Source organism: Corvus cornix, chromosome 1A, assembly GCF_000738735.6.
Source record: "Corvus cornix cornix isolate S_Up_H32 chromosome 1A, ASM73873v5, whole genome shotgun sequence".
NCBI classification, from domain to species: domain Eukaryota; kingdom Metazoa; phylum Chordata; class Aves; order Passeriformes; family Corvidae; genus Corvus; species Corvus cornix.
The window spans coordinates 73568908-73595953 of NC_047057.1; the positions used below are offsets into that span (position 1 = coordinate 73568908).

Sequence of the window (27046 nt, forward strand, 5' to 3'; positions counted from 1 at the left end):
TTGGTAGCAGTGGGTCTCCATCTCTTTTTCTTTGCTGTAGCCCAGCCATTTACTGCTTATTGATGTCTGAGACGTACTCATTTGCTGTCAGGTCGAGCTAACTGACAGTCCAAAGGAATTAAGGATTTCACACAGCTGTAGCCTGTGTTCTTCCTCTCCAGAGGAGGAAAGGGCATCCATTAGCACCACAGCAGTCACGGGTAATGGAGATGTATGTCTGTATGGCTGAAGGAACCTTCTCTTCCCATCTGAGAGGCGAGAAAGGCCAGACCTGATTGGCCTTCTCTCACTCCTAATAAACCCTATGAATCACAAGTAATTGCCTACTTAAAGCTACTCTTCTCTGGGGAATGATCTGACAGCCGGCACCAAAGGAAGGGAAATGCAGGAGGGGGATCGCAGGGATTTCAAAGAATAATTAGCTTAATACATTTCTGGGCCTCAATATGAATACCCATTCTGAGCAATTCAGGCCTTGTGGCTGAATTAGAAATGGCTGTGAAATATCCACTGCCATGAGGGATTGCAGATGAAGGGAGATTTAACACGGTCAGCCTAAGGCAAGCCAAAGTGCAGGCCTGGATACAGCCAAATATTTGAGGCTCATGCCCCATGGCTCTGTTGCCCATAGGCATAAATTCATAAATCTGCCAGGAGAGATCATGGCCTGTTCTTATTCTCGGTTAGCACTGGTTGCCACTGAGCATGGTGATGTGCCACCATGTTAAAACAAGAAAAGAATCAGGCTCAGGGACAGAAACTGAGTCACTCAAGGCAATGCATGCATTGTAAAAAAATTACAAAGAAAAAAAGACAAAATTAGAAAAAAAAAAAACATACAAAGCATACATGTTGTCTCTCACTCATTCTTAATGCTTCCCCCTCCCTCCAGCTTCTCACAATGGAAGGACATTGCTCTAAGGGATATTTGTTAGTGGGGTGTTTTCCTTCATCCACGGGACACCTGCTGCCCTTCAGCACAGCCCAAGAGTATGTGTGACTGAAAGCATGCTCCTCTTTCCTGTGATCCCCAGTGATGCCATGAAGATTTTTTGCCTTTTCTTTTATACCCCTGTTATACCTTTTTACAACTTCTGTATTCTTAGTGCTTTTTGCCTACATTCTTGCACTTGTTTGTCAAGCTAAGAGACTAAACATTTAGAAGCTTCGTAGCTAGGGATCAGTGTGCCCCAGAGCCCAAGGTCCTCTCCAGAACACATTCTGTAACCTGAGATAGAACCATCCAGGGGAAGGTTCCTTAGGGAGGGGGGCTCACTCGAGCCTCTCATTGGGGAATCTTTGATAGATATGCTAATTAGTAAAACCTATAATGTTATACCAGATCTTTGGGGGTGTGCATTGAGGTGTGCATTTCAGTGCATGCGACCTGGCCGTGTGCACCTAAGGATCCTTAAAATAAATACCAAGGTAAAATCCCTTTTCCCCTTCTAACTGTGTATGACTCCTGATTTTAAGACCAGGAAAAGGCATCACAAGCATAGAGTACTTCTGCTCTGCTCACTATCAGAATTCTCTGTTTCATGGGGTAGGGAGCAAGGAGAGACATGAAGCTACTCATGAGCTCTCTAGGATGATGCTGAGGGGCAATGACTGGTCCAAGCTCTGCAGAGGAGGCTGCACTTTACCCTCCTTCCTTACTAGCACTCAGTCCTCTCTCAAAAGGTAAATGTGACTTCAATTGTGCAGTGAGACTAAAAATGTCTCCTTCCACCTGTTTTTCTTAGTGTAAGTTCTATTCCTGTATTACAAGTTCTCCTATAAGTAGGGCTCTACTGGGACAGCACTGTACAGGTCCTACTACCATTATTACCATTTAAGAGAACTACCTGATGAGTAAATTGATAGGAATACCTATAAAGACACATACTACAGTGCAAGGGTGGAAGAAATAGTGTTCTTTGCTGCCTGAAAATACCCCCTGCCAGAGCTGGAGGCAATTCACTGAGGACATCCGTGCGTCTGAAGGGGCACACAAATTGTAAGGCCCCTTTGCTGTGAGAAAGGTGGTTTCACCAAGGAGATAAGCTCAGTCCCTGCAAGGTCAGTTCTGCGGGCACCAGCCATTAATGAACAATCAGCTAAACACATCTCTCTTGTTCACATGCATCCAGGGCAGGTTTGGCCTCTGCTGCAAGAACAATGATATGGCAACATGACCTTAAAGCTAAAATAACACAGGACAGACACTCCCCAGGACAAACCAGAGCAGCTCTAGGACAACGAGGAGGCTAAGCCCATATATAGCAGTCAAGATGTGGCCCACCCTGAGGATGTGTCACATTAGTTTGTGAAGCCAGTTAATTAGTCTCTCTTTTTTTTTTCCTGGTGTGAAGCAAGAATTCTGTCTGAGTTGAGTAAGCAGTATTTTGAGAAAGACAGAGTTAGAGAGCCAAGGTGTCTCCTTTGCTCAGAAATTATTGGGTCATTGATCTGACATGTATGTTTAGGGACAGAATCAGTGCCTTGAGAGAAGTGGTAGAGAGATGTCCCAGAAGTAGCAGCTTCTTCTGTGAAAACCTCATTAGCTGAGACCCTTCAGCTGCAATAGCACAGCTCCCACTGAATTCTCCCACTGAACATAATCTGGACACTGTCACTAGTGTTTGCTTGTCCTCCTCACCTCACAGACTGCATGGTCTGCATATCCTACAGCCTCTGGTTGAGCTGCCTTCCCAGGGAAAAGGCAGAAATTATGCTTTAGGTTCTGTTTAGCACAACAGCTCTCCTGGACTGTAATCTGCAGAGACATGGAGGGAGGGGGCACATTCCACCTCAATATCTCTGAGGGAGGAGGCCAGCTGCTGTTAGACCCTGTCCCACTGTCCCCTGCTGGGAGCCCATCCAGAGATGGAGCTAGAGACGGGCATGCTTGTGTTCTGGAGCTAGGCTGGCGCCTCAGGCACAGAAGGCAAGGCTTGCAACTTCTAGGACTGAGTCATTTTCTCTCAGCGTGGTAATCCTGCCTATCTTTTCAGCATCCTACTCTGGACTGAGGGCAGTGGTGGCAGCAGTGCACAAATATCATGGTAGATACTGTGCAGGACACTCACTGAATAAACCCCACTTCCTCTTGAAAGCTCATGCCAATGCAGAAGTGTGCTGGGGGCCTGCCCCGCATGATCCAAGATGGCAAGATGGTTCTTGGAGACTCTCCCATGAGGGAGGTCACCTGGAGCAACCAGCTGCTGGGAGCCCCACAAGCACTGTACGCTTGGGAGCAAGGCACTACCTCTGTATGCCCATCTCTAAGCTTACACTCACAGCTGGGTTTCTAGGTCCATTTTGGACCACAGAATCCAGGCAAGGAGGAGCAGACAGTGGCAGGTTTGGGTGAAAGGGTGACTCAGCCAGAGGTGGGGAAGCTACTTCCTCCATCAGCCCCAGGAAGCCTACGGGGCAGGTAGGCAGGGCCAAAGCTCAAGGTGAACAAAAGGCTAAAGTACTTGCTGAAAGTCGTCCCACCACAGTGCAAATGCAGTCCCACCCGCCCCATCCCCTTCTCCCACAGCCTGAGGAGGAAGCCTTGGTACCTGTTTATTCTTTAGGTCAAGGGAGAGCTCATAATCGGAGGCAGCTGCATGGGAACACGAGGCCGTCCCTTTGCTGCGCTGCACTCTCACTGGGGAGCCCGTGTGGTGGAGGCTCGCCTTCTGCACCAGAGGGGAACACCCCGCTGCCTGCTCTTCTTGGAGCTCCGCATGCTGGGCTTTTAGCGTCAGGGTGTCGGACCTGCCTTCCTGGCCACTCTGTCTGCCGGCCTCCTTCGGATCCTCCGTTTCACACCCGGCTTTCTTGCTTGTGGAACCGCTGGGATCGTCACTGTGAACAAAACGCAACGTTTCTCTTTTTTTATTTGTTTATATTATATTTGGTTTATGGTCATGTTTGTTGTTGTTCACTATACTCACTCCCTAAGCTGCATTTTAAATGTCTGGGGAGCCTGGGCTGTCAGGGGTCTCCTCCAGTGATGGGTCAGGACTCAAGGCTGATCCAGCCAAAGCTCTGATGCCTCCCTCTCTAAGGGCAGGCACCCCTGTATGAACCAGTCCTGTGACTCCAGGAGCTGCCTGGCTGCCTCTGCTCCAGGTGCTGCATCTGGAGGAGGCGGGGAGCCAAGGAGGGTGTTATGGCCTATGGACTGCTCTCCTGCCCTCTGGAGCAGCTGGCAATCACCCCTGTGCACTTGCTGCCTATTGCTCAGCATCTCCCTGCACATTCTGAGTCCCATCTGGCATGGAGCCTGGATCCCAAGGAACCAGTTTTCCCTTGGGAGTGTCTAAGGGCATGTGGGAAATGGGGCAGGGGTGACTGAATGTTGCAGAGTTTCCAGAGAAACTCTTGCAGAGCTGAGACTATAAAGAGGCAGCAGAGCCAGCCAGCCCTGAGATCCTGACCCTTTAAAGAGCGTCTCCAATACAGCCATCACAGACTGCAGAGCTTCCATGAAAGAAGCCGCCTCTTTGTGACACACAAATTGCTTTGCCACTGAGATCTTGTGGAGAAGGGAAAGTTCTCTTTTCTCCTGTCAGCCACAGCAGCAGTTGTGCAAAACTAGGGCCTGACAACAGTGCACTCTACGAGAGCTGACATCTTGCTCCAGGCAGGATGGGATTAGCATATGTCTGATCCACTGAAGTGATGAGGAAGTCTGTACTTAACCCCTCTTCCCAACTATATTCCAAAATCACCAAATTTCAAACAAGATTTTGTTATTCTGGGGTTCTGTTTGAACCGTGAGAGTGTTTGTTCATGGTTACCTTAGCCTCCTTCCTGTGGCTACAGAGGAATAATTTATGATTTCCAGGAGCGTTCATGCCTACATGGACTCTGGCTGCTACTGCACCATGTCCATCAGACACAGTTTCAATGGTTTCCAAGGGATGAGCATTTAGCTGGGAACAACATCAACTTTGGAAATAATTACTATGGAACCAATGCATTTAATTTCACTGAAACCAAGGATATGTACTGCCTCCCATATTTAAACACTATCAAATTATTTAATTCACTTCTGAATCATATTTCTTTCTCTTGGTTTTGCTCCACATAAAACCAGTTCTGCTATCAACTAGATAATAAATCATTTTATGATTGGTGTTGATGTCAGAGCAAAAAGAGGGAAATTAGATATGATTTTCTGTAGTGCCCAGATTACTTAGAAGCATTTAAGTCTCATTTTCAAAAGTGCTGTAAGCCCTTAAGAGTCCAAATCTTCTAGCTGTAGATAGACTTTGCCTCCTAAGCCTCAGAGCACTTTTGCACACGTACTAGTACTTTGAAAGGAAGTTTATTCTCTCCAATGGCAGCTTTTCTGTTCAACAGATTAACAGTCAAATTTAGAAATATTCCCACAGTTTCTAAGAGGGCTCCAAGTCTGATGAGCCAGGCACTACCACAACTTCAGAATTAAGAAAGATGAAGGACTTAAATTTAGAAAGTTTCTTCTTTTATACATATACCTGTAGTCACTAGTTACACTTAAAAAAATAAATTCACAGAAGAAACCAGTCTCTTACATAAATGCTATATAACCAACTGTCAAAGAGTCTTAAAATGACGTCTTTGCATACTCATCAGTCAGGAAATACATTAAAATGAGGCATAAAACTGTTCTTTTATGTTGAACACCTTATAAAAGTTTGCATTGTTCTATTCTTGATGCTACACTTTTTCCTACACCTAAAGATATTTTTAACTCTTGATTTTAACTCTCTCTGTTCTACATCCATCCACATTGCAGGAAATCTTACTAAAGGGCTTTTCCCTTACAGATCTCACTGTAACATTTTTATTGGCAGCCCCCGTTCTATCCATTCTGATTTTAACCAACAGAGCAGCAATTTTTATCCTCAGCCTAAGGGACGACCAGGGGACATAGATTTGATCACATTTTCATTGAAGTGCATGGCAAAAGCTTCCTGAGTATTTCAGTGGGAACTGGACTGTACCCTATAAAGCAATTTCAGCTAGATGCATAAGCTCTCATTCAGCAAGACACACACTCCAAATTGCTCTGCTGAGTCAAGGCCACAGTGCCCAATGTGCTATGCAGACCTTCTTTAGGGCAGGTCAGGGCCTGAGGCAGTCAGATGGAGAGCTCACCCTCCCTTGACTTCCCTTGGAGCCTCAATGGACTCTAGACGCCAGCAAATATTCCCTGACATGATGGTCCTCTAAACACTGGCACATATGCTTAGCTCTGCTTTCCCGAGGACTCCCCTGGCTGCTCTGGGTAGAACATGGAGCGTGCCTAAGGGTTTGCAGTGCTCAGTCCTGCTGCTCCGTAAGGAGGACATCACCTCTGGTGGGTGCATCTCTCTGCTTGGTTTTCTGTCACACACAGTGTAGAGCCTGAGTGAGTAACATTCACAGTGACAGGATATCCTGCATCCTCTGCTAATGCAGAAGTAAAACTAGCAGGCTTTGTAGAATCACAAACTAACCTAGGCTGGGAGGGAAGGCTGGAGGTCTCTCCTCCACCTCCCTGTTCAGAGAAGGGCCATTTTCGGAGACAGATAAGGTTGATCTGGGCCTTTTCCAGGCAGCTCTTATATATTTCCAGATATGAAGGTTCCCCAGGCTCTCTCCCCAGCCTGGAGCCATCAATCCCTGCCCCAGAAACACTGTAAGAGTGCTGGTCTCCAGCCCTGCCACAGCTTTCCCCTTTATGTGGCCACAGGCCACTTGATCTGGACCTTGAAGACTGACTTCCTAACTAACCCTTGGACCTGCCACATCACCATGGATCTACTGATGACTGGGCAGTGTCTGACCCTAGGTACCCTCACCAGACCCAATTCTGACCCTTGCCAGGGAGGCACAGGGTGTTGGACCAATCTAAAATGCTCAAGAAGCCTCCGTTAACCTCCTTAGGGCCTTTAGGTTATTCCTCAAAACACAGGAGGGCCCTAAGACTGCAAGGACTATTCAGCCACAGATGTGTGAGAAGCACCATCAGCCTCAGCACTGCTCTCCCAGGGCATTACTGAAGCCCCTAAAGACCCTGTGCTGGGATAAGGACATCAGCTAAGCACACATACACATTAACCCTGCCTTCCTCCTCCGTGCATGCTCCAAGCCCGGTGGATACAGCCATACAGAACGGATTGTGCTTATGCATGGAATTTCCTCAGGGTCAAAATTCGGTCAAATCAAAATCAGATTCCACTGGAGCACTCAAAGGCATTTTTCAGCTAGATGTTTTTATGCTAAATATAAACTTTTAACCCCATGCTGGTTTGGCTGTTGTGTTGTCCAGAACGCGATAGCAAACACTCTTGCTGAAGTGGGAATAGTTTCTGCATGTTCTGTTGTGGGAAAAAATGTGATAAAAAATGGCTGAACCATTTTTAAGTTTTTTTAGTGTGAAAAAATCTGGGAAAAAAAAAAGGCAGACCTGCTTCACCTTTGAACAAACCTGGGAAATGTCAGCTTCAGCGGTAAACTTCAGTGACTTATAAGCAGTGGAAAAAATGGGTAAAGACTGATATTGCTTAGCAGTCTGAATGTTACCATTACAGCCCTATGGTTCCACTTACCAAACCTGTATTCATCCCAGGTTTACTCCCATCTTGAACCTGTTTCTGAGGAAGTGTTTTGGGAAGGCCTATTCTTTGTTCTCCAGTAGCAATGACTGATGAAGCCCCAAATAAGAAATAAAATACACTGCTAAAGATCAAAATTGATGCTACCGTGAAATAAATTAAAACTTAACAATCCTGACATTTTCCCTCTGTCCCAAGTGACACCGTTGATTTGCATTGGTAGGACACAGGTTTTGTTAACAAAAGAAGGCTCAAGGATCTATTATAATCACAGTAACAAACAGTATGGAAAGTAAGGAGGGCAAGGATAGATAGTATAGCATGAAAGATCTCTGGGGAAAAAAAAATGTTATTAAGCAAATTAGGGGAATTCATTTGCTTTCCCTTGGCCAGTAAGCAATCAGACTCCCTGGCTGTGGGATGAAGAAAGGGAATGGAGCTATTGCACATTCTGTTTCTTGGATGAGAAAATTGGTCTGACCACTTGTAATAATTAGAAGTCCCACGCAGAGTCTAAGGTGTGAATCCCAAAGTCCCGGCCAAACTCCAACTAGGTCAACTTAGTTCTGAATCCCAGCATCACCCCTGCAGTTTCAGCTGTAATCAGTGTTCTTTACTTGCTGTCCTCAAGTATCATATGCCACCATTATTCACGGCTTTTACAGTCACGCAATCAGTTAGGGAAGGTTTGTAATTTCTTTGAATTCTGTCTGATTCAAAGCTGCAATATTAATGTAAATCACTTGCAATCACATAAAAAGGAAGACTACAAATTCAGCTGTTCTCTTCCTCCTAGGTGTTCCTACATGACTTTTATGGCCCATAACAACAAGCCTAGTCACTATTACAGATAGATTCCATCTGCTGTGAAAAATGGCTCTCGTGTTGCAGGTATGTCCGCTTGCACTGCTGACTTGATATGCCTGTGGCAGACACAGCCAGCTTTGTCAACAGAAATGGTGACTACAGACAATCTGACTCAGGGCTTATATAAAACATTATCCCCAGTCTAGCATTTCACAACACGGATGTCAGGGTTGTGAGCTGAATCCCAGTGTTTGTTTCAAGAAAGAGGGATGGTGAAAAAGCTCTCACTGAGACAATTCAGCTGGCATCCATAAATATTTTTATTTAGCACAAGTAAGTAAGACTTCTGATACTTAGCTTTTATGTGCAGGTTTCTCAGGAAGATTTTATGTAAGGATTAGAGTAAGGGAAGGATGAAGGGAGAGGATAGAGGAGAAATGGTATCACGGTGAGGGGTTTTTATTACCCTCTTTTTTCTCCCTCCCTGCTGTTTTGGAAGCGTAAAGACCAAATCTGTGACAGTAAATTATCAAGCCAGAGAAGCCCATATGCCCATTTCTAGCAGTATCAGCTCCCCATGTCTGCACAGAGCTGTTGTGTCACTGTCTGTCCTGGGAGAGATATGACTGCTTTGCACTTGCTACATCATCAGGATGTTGCACTTCCTTGCATACTCCTCATCACCTCCTTGCTGCTGGATGGAAATACATGTTTCCAGCTGGGCAAGGATCTGTGCTTCTAATTGACAGCTGTGGAGATGAACCATGGTTATCTACTGGATCTTGACTGTCAGGCTTAGACATTCCCATACTTCATGACTTGAGAAACAACACGCAGCCCCTTCCCCTCAGATATTTCAAGGCAGACCTGCAGGCAGGAGCACAGAAGTTGGATGCTCCAGCCATTATATTCCATTGCATCACTGTTAAATACCAGGATCAGTTCATGGTCTAAGAGTAATTTTCAGAGCTCTCAGGAAAGGGTTTGCAGGGTAGCTGAGTGACTAAACAGGGCTCAGGGGCCAGAAGAGCTACTCTTCTCAAGGACAATAATGTTAGTCCTGTAAGAAATTAAAACTGAGCTTTCTCACTGATCACTCCAGAGCTACAGAGCTCCCATGTGGTCAGCACACAGAACTCATCTCTTTGCGCCTTCTCTCCCTTTCCAAGAAGAAAAGATTTTGAAGATAAATAAGAGCGATTTTGTTACAAAGTAACAAACAATAGCAGTGGCACCTCTGGATTTGGTGAGTGGTTTAAGAAACCAGTCACTAAAGAAGAGGATGTTCAGATGCCCTGTTGCCAGGTACAGTGGTTATGCAAAAAGGTCTAGCTAATCGCACAGAAGGACGCTATGGCTGTGAGGTCCTGCAGAGGCTTATCTCAGCTCTTTTTTGTGTCCCTGTGTCACTCCAGGGGAAGACCATATTTCTGTTTCCCATGTATAACTTACCAAACGCCTTCTGCATGGTATTCACAGTCAGTGAGCAGGATTGTGACCTGTAACTGAGGCAAAGACTACATGGACTGGTTGTGAAAGACCACAAAAATTTATGCATCCATTTCACAGAGCTCCTTATGAGGACTGGTTGGTTATTGTACATATAGTGTTCTTAAATTGCTGTAAGTGATTAATGGCCTGATTAATTGCCTCTCATGGCCTTATACGAGACTTCAAAGCTTGAGAGATGTCAGAACAAAAAAACCCTACAAAGTGCCATGTAGAGAATTAGAAAATGAGTTCACTAGCTAATGCCAGTAGAATGGAGTCCAGACCCCAAGTCTGCAAGAACCTGTGTTCCCTCTGTCTTTCCTGAGCTTCCCTACTCAGGAAAAAATATCAGCTGCTGACTTAGCAGAGTCCAAAGTGCCTTTTCAGTTTATTTCCTTTCAGTGTTCCCTGAGGACACCCATGACATATGTTGAATGGGTTCATCAGAATTCAATGAAAAAAAAAAAAAAAAAGCTGAGAGCGGCTTGGTAATATATTATGGGATCTTTTCAAAGTTGAGAGATTTCTGACATGCAGGGGGCCTGAGTGCAAAAGAATTGCTTCTGATTTGCTTATAAGTTCAGGTTTTAGGGTGATTTGGAGGCAATGCTCTCTGGGAGCCTGCTGAAACTGATGGAAGGCAAAAGTCTCTCCTGCCAGAAAGGCAGGGAACTTGGAACTTGATCTTGGCAAATCATCCCCTGCCAGCCAAGCTGCAGCTTTCTCAGACAGTCTCCCCCAACAAAGACAAATATAGGAACAAGATCCTGATTTTGTCTACATCCACATAACACCTTGCAAAGCAGTGGCATCCAGCCATCTTCTCACACTAGTTTTACCCAAGAGGAATTAGTGGTAATTAGCCAAGCTCATTACCCATTCCAGTATGCATTATTTGTTTCATAAAAGGTCTGGAATGCACACCTGTAAAATAGATTTGACAGTATTGTACAGTAAATATATTGGAAATCAATTAAATTTAACATCCTTTAGACTGAACCAGGCAACCTCTTTTCAGCATCACTTGAAGTGGTTTCAGTAAGATGTGCATTAAGCAGACAGAGAATGTAATAATACTAGCGAGAACCTCCTGTCTCACAGGGACCATCATGCCAAAGTCAGGGCCTTCATTTCAGATTTAGTCTTTAAACTCGATCCCTGTGTGCTGTGTAATTCCCACATTGTTGTGTTGTTGTGCCTTTTGCTATGGAACAGCACTACAGGAGCTAAACATTTCTGAAGCACCCCATTCCCTCCTGGTGCAAAGATGATTGTCCAGGTGTCAGACTGGGCTGGCTACCTGTCTGAGGGCCTGGCTCTCCATGATGGATTTCAGCCACCAGAGGACTAAGATCTCTGCTTTTCCATGAGGACAGACAGGCTCCTCCAGAGGGTGGCTTGGAATAGCTAAGGCAGCTCTCACTTTATGAGAAGTGGTGCTCATGGTGCAAGGCTGGCTGTGCTGGGTGGTGTGGGTGGCTGTCATAGTTTTTTTCTTATAGTTCCTACATGTGTCTGGGTGACACCTCAGAATGGCACTTGGGCCAACTCTTTGGCACACCCCTCTTTCCTCTTCCCCTCCATGCCTCCTGTTTCACCAGCTGCAGGAGCACACGGCTCAGCCTAGGAAGTGGAGCCCCTTTCTGAGCTGCCTGTCTCACCTCAGGGCTTGGCACCCTGGGCTGGTTGCTGTGCTGTCTCTGCAGGTTAGACACAGGTCCCGTGGCCTGTCACTGCAGACAGGGTTTCTTGTGGCTGCTTCAAACAGGGCACCTGTGCTTCACTGAGGTGTGAAGAGCACCAAGTGAACACTGAAGGCACAGGAGGCCCTGCTCTGCAGGGTTTAATTACTTTTTTTTAACCCCACACCTCTCTTGCCTCTGCAGTGTTTGGTAAACATGACCTTTTAGAGAAGGAAAAAGCAGATGGCATCCTGCATTAGTGTAACTGCCCGCTCAGCACCCCGGGAAAGGGAAACTTGGCTTCTCAGCAGCAGTCTTTCTGCCACTTCGAGTCAGATCTCTTGGCTCCTCATCCCCGAGGCAGGTTTGAACATCACCAAATTCGCTGACAAAAGCCTGCCGGTGCAATCATGCAGAAGACAGAATTTCACTGCTAAAATGAGATGAATTCAGGGCTGGGAGGCAGGAGAGTCTCTACAAGACAAGGAAAGCTTGCATGTTCCTCAGCCCATTGCTCTCCCAATCCAGCAGTGAGCTGGGTGAGGGACTCCCGGCATTTATAGACCTAGGCAAGTGCTTCTGCCGTTCTCTTTTTCCACCTGTTGTGATGGACTCTAGGTTGGACTGCACCTCTCGGTTCCTTCCTAAGCCATCAGGGTAATTGATTTGTGACGGCAGTGAGTGAGCCACTTCATGGGAAGATCTTGGTGTAACTCAGATAAATTTTGTTTCTATTCTCAAGTATCTCAGCTATTTCATCTCTACTATCTCAGCTATTTCATCTCTACTTCATCTTCTACTGCAGCCCAGTAGAAGGTCACTGCTTGTGTCAAACCAAGCAGAAGGAAGCCTGGTTCTCCTCAGCATAAAGAGTAACAAAGCCACAAATCACCATCCTCCTCAATACAGACAATCCAAACAGCATTCACCAGCTTTAGGAAATCGGATATTATCCAGGTTTTAACTTTGCCTCTCTGTTCAGATCTAGGGGATATCTTGCATTGCCCTTTAGCTGAAGACCAAGATAGAAACAGCATGGTTAGCATTCCTGCCTCCTTTCCCCAATGCAGTGACCACCCCCACAGCCTTATGCAGCAGGCACAAAGCTCTACTTTTCCAGTTTTTAATCTATTTTGTCTCTGCTGCTTCACTTACACTCTGATCCACTTCATGTCACATTTCTTCCCTGAGGCCCTATTTCTTTTTCTATCTTTTTTCTTTCCCGTTTGGAAAACAGGATGACTTAGCAACTTACATATTTGGTCACACAAGCTCATGTTTCCCTAGGGCACCTCAACTTTTCTTACCAATGAGGAATGGAAATTATTCCTACCCCTATTCTCTGTCCTCAGACATGGAACTTTTGGGGCAAGATCATAAAAAAACCATGAAGTTTGCCTAGACTCAACCAATCCTACTGTGGTTTTGAGCAGTATCCTGGCCTGTGTTATAAATGGCTTTATTCCTGTGGATTGCAACTTCCTCAGTGGAGGATCTAGCCCAATATGCTCCATTTTAGGACATTCTGTAACATTCTTATCAGATCCAGTTGTGCTGTAACAGCACAGAGATACTTTTCACAACACCATTCTGCACCATCCAGGTTTGTGCATCTTGACCTACCACTCTCACATCAGTGCATTCTGGGAAATTACAGGAATTGGTTATATTTTGCCAGTCACCTCCAAAGGCACGAGGAAAAAAGCACTAGCCTATCCCCATCTTCCCTCTTTCTGCAAAAGAGGGAATGAGAGAGACTGCAGCCAACCGAGGTACACAGGCAACAATAACAGCATCATGACCTGCTTACAGGAGAGCAGTATAGGAGAGCAGAGTCCCACCATACCAGTGTGGGACACGACAAAGGTGACACACAACTCTAGTCACTAAGTAAAGTGTTTCCAGTGGGGCAATGGTACCATCTGTGTGTGGAAAGAGCCAAAGTGCCAAGCATGGATAAAAGTTAGTGGAACACACTTCCAAGTGACACGGCCAGACTTAGGTTCCTCAGTCTCATAAGAAAAATCTCACTGAACTCAGGTCCTGTTTATGACACTTTTCTTCAGGATGATGTTTTCTCACAGAAGACTGAGTAGTCTCTAGCTATACTGCAGTTTTTGAAGAGGTGAGGTCACAGTCCAAATACCTCCCAACTTTTTTACATGTGCTCCCTCAGCTATCTGCTTCTGTTTGCAGAACCCAAACAGGGTGGGCTGAGCAGCTGTACAGTGTGCTCCTCTTCAGCATTTCAGACTCTTCAGTTCTTCCTGAAGCATATGAAAACCTGCCAGGGGCACACGCAGGAGCAGGAATTCTAGTACACAGAGATGTTTTTCCAGAGGGAGAACTCAGTGTTTCTGAGCACAGAGCCTGTCCCATAGGGGTGACCAGAAGATGAACTTTCATAGGAGTGAGTTAGTGTTGCAGAGCACCAAAAAGACAAAAGGCCTTTGGATTGACATCACACTACAAGAAAATGTGTAATAAAAGGCCGCAGTCTCACTGTGTCACTGCCAAAGAATGCTGGCATGAACTGGATTATTCCAGCCAAGGGACCTGCTCATTTATCTCCTGCTCATATGTTCTTGTTCCCTGCAGTTCCTTCTTTCATTTAAGCTATTTTTTATCTTCCTGCTTTTCCTGCTTCTTCTCTCCTGTTATTCTTCCTCTCTGTACAGTATGTTTGCCATCCATTTTTCTTACAGTAGCACTGTTACATTTGTTGGGATGAGTCTGTCTCCCTTTCTTTCTCCTTGACTCTTTTTTCCATGTCTTTTCCCTATCTGTCGCTGCCTTGTAAGCCATTAACAAGCATGTGGACAGAGGGTCCACAGAAACCACCTGTCAAGTTCACCAGAGCACAGCTTAGTGTACAAAAGGTCTGGAGTGGTTCCATTTTGGGGCTGTGTGCATCTTGACTGATGCAGATCAGGTCAGATGATATTAGCAGAGGATTAGGATGAATGGTGTGAGCTCCACCACAGTCCATCTGCTATTATTTTACCAACCGTCTGTGCCCGTTTTCTAGTGGTAGATACAGGATGATTTCCAAGGCTGGCATAGTTTCTTCCCGTGCATGTCTGTAGCATTATCACACAGGAAACACAGGATAGAGCAGGCGTTTATGTTGCATTCCCCTGGTACCAAAAAGTTGCCATGGTATGGGCAAGGAATTCTTTGCAGTATAGGAGAGAGAACATGAGGATCATCTGCAAGCCAGAGTGAATTGCCTGGTATTAATGCCACTAACTGATCTCAACAGCTGTTGAAAGAGGCTCCCACAGCTGTAAAGTTGGCTATGATTGATCCTTTTTCACACATATTACCATGGCCCAAGAAATAGCAAGCACTGGCACATGTGGGAGAAGAGCACTTGAATCCAAGTCTAAATTCCTCTAGGGCAGGACCCATGTAAGTGATAGAAGCAACAGGGGAAAATGAGTTGGAAGAACATGTGGCCAGGCAATGGCTGGACACAGCTTCAGACTCTCAGAAAATGTGTCTGATGGGCATCTTTGCAGTTTCAAAATAGTGTACTTCAAGCGTGTTTTCTTCGGCCTCTCTCCTAGCATCTTCCACCATCCTGAAGAAGAGTGTTGACTGAGGGAAGGAAAGCAACCAGTGTGACAGGGAGATTCCAGATTCCACCAGAAATATTTTTCTTCTGTTGAAGAGCTGAAGAGCTAATCTATTCCTCACTTTACTTCCCCACCCTCATGTTCTCCACAATTGCCTGAAAGTAGCTGCACCAGCTGTTGGAGAGGAACAGGGAAATGCCTGTGTGGGAGAGGGAGCCAAAATGTCCTGGTGGAGCTCCTCTACAGGACTGAGACGCTGCATCTGAAACAGACCTCTGGTTTCTTTGGATGCTTCCAGAAAGAGCCATTCTTCCCAGGTTATAGTACCAGAAGATTTGCCAATTATACCTCCCTGTAAGAGATTCCCAAGGTTCTTGGTAACTACGATGTTAAGGATGTGCTCTAAAATATTTTTTGCTTATAAATCTAGGTGTTTCCTTATTTGCCCTAAATCTACATTCAGTAAACATCTTTGTGATTCTGGACTTAGGCTCCTACAAAGCAACTGAAGCTGCTAGTCCTCACTGTACAAAATACCCACAAAAAGTGAGGAATCTTCTCACTCCCCAGCTTAGGAAGAGTTCAAATATGGGTCTAGACATTACTCTTGTCCCACAACTTTGTGTCAGACTGGAATCAAAACTTTGAAAACTGTGAACTGGTGGAATAATTATGTGAACTTTGCTGACCCATCTCTGCCTGTTTGCAGCATCCCCGCAACCTCCAGTGGTACTATCTGGAACAGGATTATTAAGTCTATGGGGAGGGAAGAATAAGAAGTAGATGAGCTGTTAAGAAGCAGGGAAAAAAATCTTCTCTTCATGCCCATGACCTCAATAAGGAAAAGAAATGAGAAGCACAAACAGGATGTGCTAGCAAAGCAGAAATGTTGCTCAAACTTATGTGTGTTTTCAAAACCGGTGCTGTGGAGGACTTCAGGGCAAGTGAAAGAAGTCAGACTGGTGAGCTCTGTGTGTGGTCATTTGTCCTTAGAGTACACAAGACCATGGGTGTAGGGGCTTGCTTTGCACTGGCATGTCCACATCCTGTTAAGACTGACTTGGAGTCTTCTTCATTAAGAATCAGGGAAGAATTTAGCCTCCATGGTCCACTAATTGCAGGAACATGCACTTGACACTGCCAGCTGGGGGCCAATCAGGCAGAGTTGTTAGGCTTGTTTAAGTGGAAGGTTATAAATCTGATTTGATACAGACTAGAATCATCATCATGTTTCACACCTGAGCCAAAGCCACAGAGCAGCTCTGAGCTGAAATGAAGCACTGACCTCCAGATTCTATATACAATATCCTGCCAGCAATCTTAAATCAGAAATTATAATTTCCCATTTCATGAACTGGATTTGTATTTGTCCTGTCAGGCAAGGTCAGTCTTTCACACATTAAGATAAAATGTTGAGTAGTTCAGTTGTTTAACTGTAGTGCTTAAAGAGTGATGGATACTGGTGGAAAATCATAGCTGTCCACCTGTTTTTCAAGGTACCTCAGTAATGTCCAGAGGCAGCGTCCACTTGGTGAGTGGTTCAGTTCTTAACAACTTCATGGGCCTCAGCCTTAATGAACATTGCAGTCACAACCCAAACAAGGTCTTGGGAATTTCTCTGGAGGATCTAACTTTTAGAGGACCTAGAGTGATCCAGGGGATCCAGAGAGCTGTAGTGGGAGGAGAGATGCTCCTGGGCTACAGCAGTGGGGAGCCAAAGAGGGATGTGATGCTGTGACTGGGCAGTGGATAATATTCATGGCTCCTTTGTGTCAACATCTTCCAGCAAGACTTCACAGGACAAAGAACAAATGCATGTACAATGGAAACAGAGACTTCAGGTAAAGAGACATGAAGACTCAGAGACAGAGATGTCCAGAAGTAGATGAAATCAGATTTTGGGCTTTAAGCGTGTGCTGCTGAGGGTGCAGCATACTCATGCAGCTCAGAGAGCTAGGAGGAAAGATGTTTGAAGGTTTTGTTTGAACAAACTGTCCAAAATCTGTGCATCCACTTATCAGCCTCCCACATATAAAAATGGAGCAACAAGCACCAAGGACTTTTTCCAGCAAGAACACACACTTCCATTTCAGTACTTTGATAAGTCACAAGTGGGGCAAGAAGGAATTTCTCCAGAAATGCCAGGAAGGCTGGCGTGGAGAAGTAGCCAGTGGTTCACGTGTCTCTTTACTACTAACTGGTGCCAGGAAGCAGCCAGTCTGTTATGGTGACTAATCCAGCAGGCACTTTAGAAATGAGTCCACAGCTGTTCAAACTACAAACTATATTGAGTTATAATTTCATTGGTCCACAGTCATGAAGTAAACACTTTTCCAGTGGCACTAATCATGTTTCAACCCTGATCTAAGCAGCAGTCTCCCTCTGGAAAGTGAGGAAAATATGAACAGAGCTTGCCCAACTTTTCCAAAGATGTTTCAGATCCTAGCCCTTCTTCTCAGTACACATCCAAGCACTTCCAGAAGACTGCTTCCTCTTCCTGAGAGAACTCTGTCTCCTTTGCCTTAAAAGCAGGTCAGGTCTCATCTGTACATCTTCCACAATGCTTTGGCACTCCAGTGCTATTCCCAAGTCCACTGCCAAAGCAGACCTACCCCTGATGCTTAAAGTTTTCTGTAGAACTTTTCCCATCACAGGAGGAGAGGTGATTTTCTGCTGATTTCCTATTCAGCACCACAGAGGCAGACTCCGAAAAGCCCATGAAAGGCAACTGAATGAATATACTGTTCCCTCCAATTGTGACTCCGTCATTTCCTCTCATTACTCTAATAGAAACAAATCTTTCTCATCTCAGCCTTATTACCTCACACAAAGGAAAATGGTATGTAATCCTGTTAGAACTGGGTTGCTGCTGGACACATTTTAAAGTCATTGTTCTGGGATGCCAGTCTCCACTGTATGTGACTGGGAGAAGTGGGAAATGCAATTACTAGGCTATTCAAATGCCTAGAATGAAACCCTGCCATTAATAGGCAAAAGCCAGCGAGAAAAAGAGCCGTTGCTTTATGAAATTACAGGGTTTGGCTAAATTAGAGTCTAATCAGCACCTCAGTAAAGGAGCAGGGTTAGCTCCTACTGCCATCCCTGGAGTTTCTTCATGTCACTCAGCCTGATATTTGGCATCCCCAAAGGAAACCCAACCTGCAAGATGGCTTACGGTCATGAAGCCAGTGGTGTACAAGTCCAGCGGAGACAATGGTGAATGATTTATACTGTCCTTTGATATGGGAAAGACCTCAGAGTTCAGGAACAGAAATCTGCCTGCTGCTGCCATCACCTCATCTTGTACTTTGGCTCTGAGCTTTTTGGCAGAATCTGGGATCAAATCTGTCTCTTAATATTCATGGCCTACAGCTCCAATTTTGCTAATTGTTGGTGCAACCCAGCAAAGCAGCCAGGTGGGAAATTTGCATTGCTAAACTCATGGAGCTGCAACTTCCCCGCAAGGAATTTACACTCTGGAGGAGAGAAGAGGGCTAGCTCTGCTTGTGGCAGTCAGTGAAGCAAAGCAGAACAAGATGAGTGGGAATAATCTCAACTGCCTCATTGAGTTGCCTTCTGTTGAGTGGTTAGACACTGACATGTTCCTAATCATTCCCATCCATGTGAAGCCAAGACATTTTTAGCTAGTAGCAAAGAGATAGAAATCTTGCAGAGAAATGTTAGGGAAGACCACACAAGAACAACAATGACCATCAGAGACCACAAGCAGAGACAAACTTTTGTCCCAGATTGTTCCTTGCAGTCAACCTCCTACTGTTATTCCCTGCATTTGCTTCTCTTCCTGCCCCTCTCTTGAGCTGCATGGCTGGTCCTGCTGGTCTCTTCTGCAGTCAGGCATCCACTCATCTCATTGTTTTGATGTCCTTCTTTGTCTTCCCCTTCTCTGCTGTGTGTTACCTCAGTCCCCCAAAGGATTCCTGTCCCACAAGATGAGGCTGGGTTCCTGCTGAGAACAGAACCGTTCTTGCAGGTCCCAAACAGAAGGGATGTGGGCTGAGGTATGGTTCCTGCTAGAGAAGGAGAAAGCAGCTGATCACCACTGGAGTCTCCAAGTCCCTTGAAGAGCCGAGAGTCACTTCCCTGTTTATGCTCTTTATTAGTCCCTATTCTCTTTAATCGGCTTAGACTGATGAGCCGAGGCAGCGGTAAGGATCAGCCGGGCTGTTTAATTAAAGGATTGCAGCTCAGCCTTGCAGTTTGGGGGTTTGTGTAAATGAGCTGCAAGTACATTATTTAATCTGCTGTGCAGAGAGGAGCTGGGGCATTAATGAAGCAAATTCTAATTAAAACTAGATAGCTGATGGTTATTAGTGGCATCAGTTCTGACAGGATTTATCTCATTTAGGGAAACCATCAGGAAGGGGAAAAGAGAGAATAAACCCAAGCTGGTTTATCAGAATTCACAACAGCACCACTTGTGACTGGCTGTCCGTTCAGTGGCACTCAGAAGAGGTGCACAGGGAGCTCCTACGTACCAGGCTCTCCCACTGGGAGCCCTGATGAGCTTATTTAGGGGTATGTTTGGCTCACCCAGGAACTGATTGCCTATTCAGGCTGTCTGACCCACATATTTCAGTCTTGATTGACTTTTGTTCTGCTTTGGTTCAATCAGGAATCTGTTCATGATTTGAGCAGGGTGACAGACTCTGTAAATGATCTGATGAACTTCTCCTAGAAGCCTACTGAGCCATTCCACAACAGCATATGGATATCAGCTCCATGCTGACTCTGTGTTTTTCCCTCTCCGTCATGCTTTTGCCTTCCTCACTGCATTGCACATGTAACTTCGGACATGAAGGAAGCCCATGTCTGACTGCAGGACCTGGCAGAGACTTGAAGATGTTTTATGGCCAGCATAAATTTAACTGGTGAGTTTAATAACTCTCTGTGCCTATTCTCACCTTCAAACAGCCACGGTGGCTTCAACCATCTTTTTCTCTGCATAGAATATTGTGTCGCACACAGACAGATTCAGGACTGCTATTGGGGTCTGGAGGCATTAGAAAAGGCAAGAACATGAGAAAGTCTGGGGAAAAAGTAAGGAATGCATGAGGCCTGCAGTGTGGGACAAGCTGCAAAAGGCATCAAATCAGTACAAGGCATAGATCAGTACAAGAAGTCCAGATGCAACTTGCTATAGGGGTCATGGTCATTCATCCCCAGTTCAGGATTTCCTGGCTCAGACTTGTCTTTGGATGCAACTTGGCAAAGTTGTTAAATTACTGAAACACATGGTCACTTCTTCAATTTACCTGTCAAACCCCAGCAGAAGCAGGGCAGGCAAACTCAGGCTCAAGGGATAGGCAGGACCTTTCAGAATCACCAGGACAAAAGGAAGGCCTGGCAAAGAACATGACAAAAATTTTCCTAGAGCTTAAGACTGTGGGACTGACAGCCTTGTAGAACAAGAACATTCTAGAAACTAAGGGAACTGATCAGAAATAAGATGGAGGCTGGGACAAGAATGGGGCAGGGTGAAGGATGAGGGTATGAAGATAGAACACTATGGCAAAATTGAGCCTTTTTTCTAGACAAACTAGAGCACTTAAACAAAATTCTCTCACTCCAGAAATGTAAGGGAGAGGTGGCTTTCCCTACCACAGAAATCTCCATGGTCTCCTCCTCTGTTGCCTCCTTTTCCTTGCCATCTCCCCATCTGCCATGAAAGGGCTGTCATGCAAACTTTACCAATGCTTGAAAGCCTTCAGCGCAGACTGATCATGGGGGTTAACCCTTCCATCTTCATACACACATAGGCAGGAGGGGTCCTGCTTCTTTACCCTGTCTCCAAGTGTAGCCAAACCCTACTTTTGAGCATACACACCCACCCACCCCTGTTCTCTTCACAGTTGTCCAGCACTCACACTTTTTCTTGGAAGGAAATCAGAAACCACAGCCTGCTCCAGTGAGAAGAACAAGAGAAATTTCATTTAAAAAATGCAGTAGCCTCACTACTGCAATTCAGCTGCCCAGTTCTGTTCAGAGCCATGCTAGTAACTCAGGCTTCTTACACAGGTGCCAAAGGTCAGATGTAAGCCTAGCAGCGTAATGAGAGAAATCTTTAAAGAGAAACCTCTTTGCTATTTTCAGAAGGGTGATGAGGCCTGGAAAAACAGAGTAGGTCTGTAGGATGTAGGGGTGGGAAGTCGTGAGAGGAGAAGGAGATGGCGAGAACAGAGGGACAAGGCCAAGCATGGAAGCTAAATGCCGTATGTGCGTCTCGAGTACCTCTGAAGCTCCTCAGACCCCTTGGTCCTGGCACTGACATCTTTCACTGATGAGGGAGAGCTGAGAACTGCTGGTGCCCCCACACCTGGCTGCACTGGATACAAGCTGGTGATAGTTAATAGTACCTGTCTACAGCTGTTCTTTGGGGGCAGGCTCAGACCATCTAACACAGGCAAAAATGCTCCCCCCACCCTGATTCAGGGTGTGAGACAGAACCCTGAGTTTGTTGGGTGACTTTTGCTATACTTTAAAGGTTATAGTGTGTGTGTCCAGGAACCTCATAGAGTGAGATAAATAATTTGAAGGAGAAGAGTGAAGCATGTGCATGTCAGTGTCACATACAGTAAGAAGAGGTACAAGCATGAATGTGGGTTGATGGAAATAGATATTTGAAAAGAGGCTGAAAAAACATTTTGTGTGTGTGTGAGTGGAGGTCGGGGGAGGTTGCAAGCAATTACACAACAGTACAAACAGTAATCTCTGGGAGGGAAAAGCAAGGGACAGCAGTGCTGGGAACATGGGATGTAGGGGAGGATGGAAGTGGATTGGCATGTGTAATATGTGAGTTTTGTCTGGGGCAGGAAGATCAGTGATGGATGATAAGGAAGTAGAAAAAATAAAGATCTTGCTGGCAACAATTTCCCACCTTGGTGAGGAGTCTGGAGATGAAGGCTTCTGCTCTGCATCAGCTGCTGGGCAACAGAACTGGTGTAAAACAGTTTCATTCCTGCAAGAAAAAACAAACCGCAGTGGGTCAGTGTTCACTTCACTCAGCAGAAAGCTCAAGGGAGAATGCCATTTTTAGAGCTGTTCCAAGGGGACAGTGACTCCCAGTGATGCTGAAAGAGTAGTCTAATTCTTATATGAACATTTTTTACTCCAAGGTGGAGGAGAGCAGAGAAAAGGGGGCTGAGAGTTCTATTCCCTTACCTTACCTGTTCTCATGCTGATGGCAGCCTGTGGAGAATGGGGCAAAAGTGCACAACCCAAAAGTTCTCCTTCTAGGAGCATTTGTTTCACAATCCCATACATCTCATGAAAAACAGTTTTGTCTGTCTTTAGTTCTATTTCTTTTGGGACAGAAATATGTCCTTATATGTGTTTTCTTACATATGTTTCCTATACATTGTGAAGTAGTTGATCTTTTCTTACCAGGGGCTAAATAACCTCTGCAGACAATTCTCGTGAAACCTCCCTGGAGCACAGAAATGGCCTTAGCACACCACTGCTGGGGATTACCGGGAATAGTAGTGGAGAACTGACAGAACAAGCACAGGTATGGGGACTGAGACCATGACAAGAGAAAGAGACCATAGAAGAGAAAAGCAAAACCCTAAGAAGTAAAAAACTTGAGCAAAACAGGAAAACAAAAGACAAAAATGTGTTTATTAGATAAGAAAGACAAAAGATTTCATCCAAAGTAAGAAATCCTAGTGTTACAGAAGTTTTTGACACTGGGCTCTCATTTCCATTAGATAGGTTTATTGCAAGAAATCAGTTATGGTATTTGGTATCTTGACCTTGGTGCCTCAAAAGAGGGACCCCAAACAAATAAATCCCTGGACAATTATACCTTTATGACCTAAACTCCCCATCCCTCATGCGACAGTCCAGACCAACAGCATTATTGGGGTCTGGGGTCTCCTTGCTCTTTGTTGGTTTGGTGTTTTGTTACCAAGTGGTTGCCACTTGCTCTTCTTCATATGCTCCTTACGTCAGTTTCAGTGGAGGTTTTGGTCAGGGCTGTGGTCAATGTGTCTTGGTTTGAAAGACAGGTGTCTGCCAAGGAAGGCAGGAACCTCCCTTGGAATGGAGAATATGACCCCCTTCCCTCTGAATTATGATAACTTTGAAATTAAGGGGCTTTCGGGCAAAGATATGAGAAACAGGAATAACAGTTCTTTACTAGTGTGTGTAACAAGGCAAGCAAGCAGCAGTAACTGTGGCAGCACCAAGGCACAGCAGCGGAGCCCAGCGCAGCCGCTCCCGGCCGCCGGCGCTTTCCCCTCGGCGCAGCTCCGCTCGCGGCCGCCAGGGGCGCTGGTGGCTCCCGGCCGGGCGGGGCGGCCGCGGGGATTCCCCGCGCCTGCAGGGGGCGCTGTGCCGCGAGCTCGGCCGCCGCCCTCCCTCACGCGGCGATGGCGGACGGGCTGGAGGGCGAAATGGGCTGCAGCAGGAACCTCGGAGCGGCAGCAGGAACGGCAGGGCCGGCTCTCCCGGGGCAGCAAGCAAGAGGTAACAGAAGCTCGGCAGCTGTGGCAGGAGTCATGGGGTTCCAGTGCAATGGCCGCTCCCACAAGCAGAGCTTTACTCACGGTAGGAGAAGGCAGCAGGAGGCAAAGCCTTGCAGTGGTGGCGAATTGTCCCCACAGCAACCGCAGCCTGTCTCCCCTCTGATGCTGGCAGTGAGAGAGTGAGAGACCGAGCAAGTGGTGGGATCGTACTTCAGTCTGTTTTCAAGCAGGCTCACACAAATACTCCAGCTCCTACATCCTATCACACTGCTCATTTACAAAGAATCATTTGTATTGAAAAAGACCCTTAAGATCATTGAGGCCAACCATTAACCTAACACAGCCAAGCCCACGACTAAACCATGTCCCTTAGCCCCACGTCTACATGTCGTTTAACTACCTTCAGGGATGGTGACTTCACGGCTTCCCTGGGAAGCCTGATCCAATGCCTGACCACCCCTTCAGTGAAGAAAGTTTTCCTGGTAAGCAATCTAAACCTCCCCGGGTGCAACTTCAGGCCATTTCCTCTTGTCTTGCCACTTGTTACTTGGTAGAAGTGACCAACCCCCCACCTGGCTACAACCTTCTTTCAGGGAATTGTAGAGAGTGATAAGGTCCCTCCTCAGCCTCCTTTTCTCCAGTGCCCTCAGCTGCTCCTCATAAGCTGCTCTACAGCCTTCAACAGCTACCAAAAAAAATCTTTTAAAAAATAGACACCCCACATTTCAGCCATTTCTAATCTAAACATTTCCCTAAATTAACTACACTGTTCTCTGCTTTTATTCAAACAGCAGATGCACAATGACAATTCCTAGTTGCACCTGAAGAAAGCAAACAAGAGGGAGCAAAAACAGGGAAAAAGAGGAAGGAACAAGGATGGACAAAAACCTAAGAAATAGAAGCTTATATATAGATGAAATGCCTTGCTAGTTAATTATCATGGTAGAAACACAAAGAAAAGTAAAAGGGAAGCAGGGAAAGGAAGAGTGGTGTGAAGTTTCAGGACTTTAGGCTCAGTCTCCTGTGGGCAGTTTAAGAAAAAAAAGTATCCCAGATCCTCATCAGAGAATTAGCACACTCTGAGCACCGCAGCTGCAGTCAGCTCCTGACTCTGGTTCTCATGATTTCTTATGTGTGCTCAACAACAGCCTTGGGTGTTTTCTACCCAAACCAAAGCTGTCTTGAACCTTGGAGATCCCAAGATCTCTGGAATAGTTGTGCCCCTTACGTACCACCACCAGATGCTGATCATGCCCACATGCAGAAATTTGCCTCCAGTGGGATCCTTATGTCCCACTCCAGGGGCCATGACTCTCATGGAGAATCCACCAGGGAGGTGGTGAGGAGCAGATACTGCCTGATGGAGGTAAATATATGAGTTGCACATGGGTATTCCAAGCCTGTGCTGAAAGCTCTTCCCATGACTGGAAGCAGGGAAGGTTATCTTATTATTCCTATTAAATCCAAGTTCTCCAAATGCCCAGGAGCAGTTGGAGCTCTGGGGCTGTTCGCACTCTTCTTTTACAGCTTGCTTCTCTTTCTCTTTTGTTCTCCCCAGGCATACACCACAGGAACTGGGTTCTGCCGTGGAGACTACTTCTGCTCCTTTTCCTCTTTCTTTCCATCTCTTGATCCTGCACATATCTGACGTGTTGCAAATCCACACCCTCACTTTTGCATCGTGGCACCCAGACAGGAGCTGGGAGAGGGTTAACCTGTGGGAGAAGTTGATCCCTTCTCACCCGAAGAGGCTGTGTGTCAGTTGTTATCAGGACAAAGCTGCTCTCCTCTGGGTGCAAAAGGCAAGTGTCCTAGAGCCTCACTGCCACTTCTAAGCCTCAAGGAAGTGCTCCAGGAAAGCAACTGTCTTCCTAACACTGCGAAGTCTTCAGGTAAGACATTATTTTTGTTGTTGTGATTCAGGAGGGCCTGTCAGGATTGTAATGTCTGGTGGCTACGTGGAATTCCTCCTCCTGTGGTGTTGTCAGCCTTTGCAAGTTTGAAGTGAGCCTTGAGATATTTAGTATCTGTCATAAGTCAGGATAATAGTTTTGACGGTGATTTCTTGTTTTTTGTTTTCCTTTCCATGCTGCCTTTTTATTTTGTTTTTAAACAAATCTTAACTTCATAAGCCAGAAAGGCTACATAACTTGAATATGCGGCCTCTCAGGAGTTAAACCCTAGAAAGCATGAGGTTGTTTCAGCCTTTGAAAAACAGGGAGGGAGGCAATGTAACTTCACTCATTACTTTGGAGTGTGGATCTGTAATTTTGTTTCTTTTTAAATGCCTCTGGTAGGTGGCAATGGTCGAGCAATTAAAAGGGTAGGCCCAGGGCTTGCTTTTCTGCCTGTGTTTTTCTGTACATCCTCTGCTTTGCCTTCTTCAAACCATTGCAGAGACTGAAATTAAACACACACTATCACGGGCAGATCAGGCAGGTGATTGTGGAGATAGTTTCTCCCCATCTGCCAGGAAACTGCTGAACTGTTCTATTTCCAATTTATTGCTTTAAAAATAAATTATTATCTCTTGGTCTGTACTCTGAGGAAAGCTTGGAAGGGAAAACCAGCAAGAAGAAAAGGTGTTCTGGGTGAGTTGGTTGGCACAAAAGAGGAAGGGGCTCAGGGAGAGAAGGAGGAGGCATGCTGGGGTAAGGTTTTCCAGCACTATGAGACCCGTGTGTGGAGGAGCAGCAGAGGACAAAGGCAAGCACAGATGCAAAGGGAAGACTGAGAACAGCCTGAGCCTGTCAGTGCCTTGCTCCATCTAGCTGGGATGCACACTCCGGAGGCAAGGATTTGACAGTCCAGACCTATCTTAAATGCAGAGATAGCTTGGCCCAGTAGTTACCCATGCTGTCAAATGAAACATTAGCCCTCTCTCCTCTGAGAGAAAACAGCTGACTGAATTTTATTCAGATATCTTTAACATTGCTCCTGACAAGAGGTATCCTCCAGCCAGCTGCCTACAGCCTCAATAGGGGTATCTGTGAATGAACTGTCCAGCCACAGCAGTTCCTGCTCTGTGATGAACTTCAGAGAGGCTTGTGCCCAACCTCCTGGCTAGCACAAGCTGTCTAGTCAGCTCAGGAGTTAGCTCTACCTTTCTGGCTTCTCAGAAAGTTGGACTGTGCTGCAAAGGGGCCCCTGATTCATGGTGCCTTGGTCTTTCATCGATGGCTCCCAAGGGGATAAGCTTCTTTTCTCTTAAAAACTGGCGTTGTAGAGGGAACAAGAACTGAGGGCCAAAAATTTAAAGTCTCTCTAGCTTGCACATCACAGGGCTAAAGGAGGGCAAACTTTCCTAAAATTCCCTTAATGCTGTATCTTCCCTTTGGACAAGTGCCATGGGCTTTCTGCTCAGTCAGTGTTGCCCCCCAAGCATCAGTGCCCAGTAGTTTAGCACTGATGAGAGCATCTTGAAATAGAGATGCCCATCT

At 45.9% G+C, this 27046-nt stretch overlaps 1 protein-coding gene across 1 annotated transcript in view; it reads right to left on the bottom strand.

The window, feature by feature from the left end:
- IQSEC3 (IQ motif and Sec7 domain ArfGEF 3) overlaps nt 1-27046 on the bottom strand; it is a 98777-nt gene that overhangs the window by 34140 nt on the left and 37591 nt on the right. The window contains 2 exon segments of the mRNA XM_039570202.1: nt 3552-3840; nt 22019-22099. Of these exon segments, the coding sequence (XP_039426136.1) occupies nt 3552-3840; nt 22019-22099 (370 nt within the window).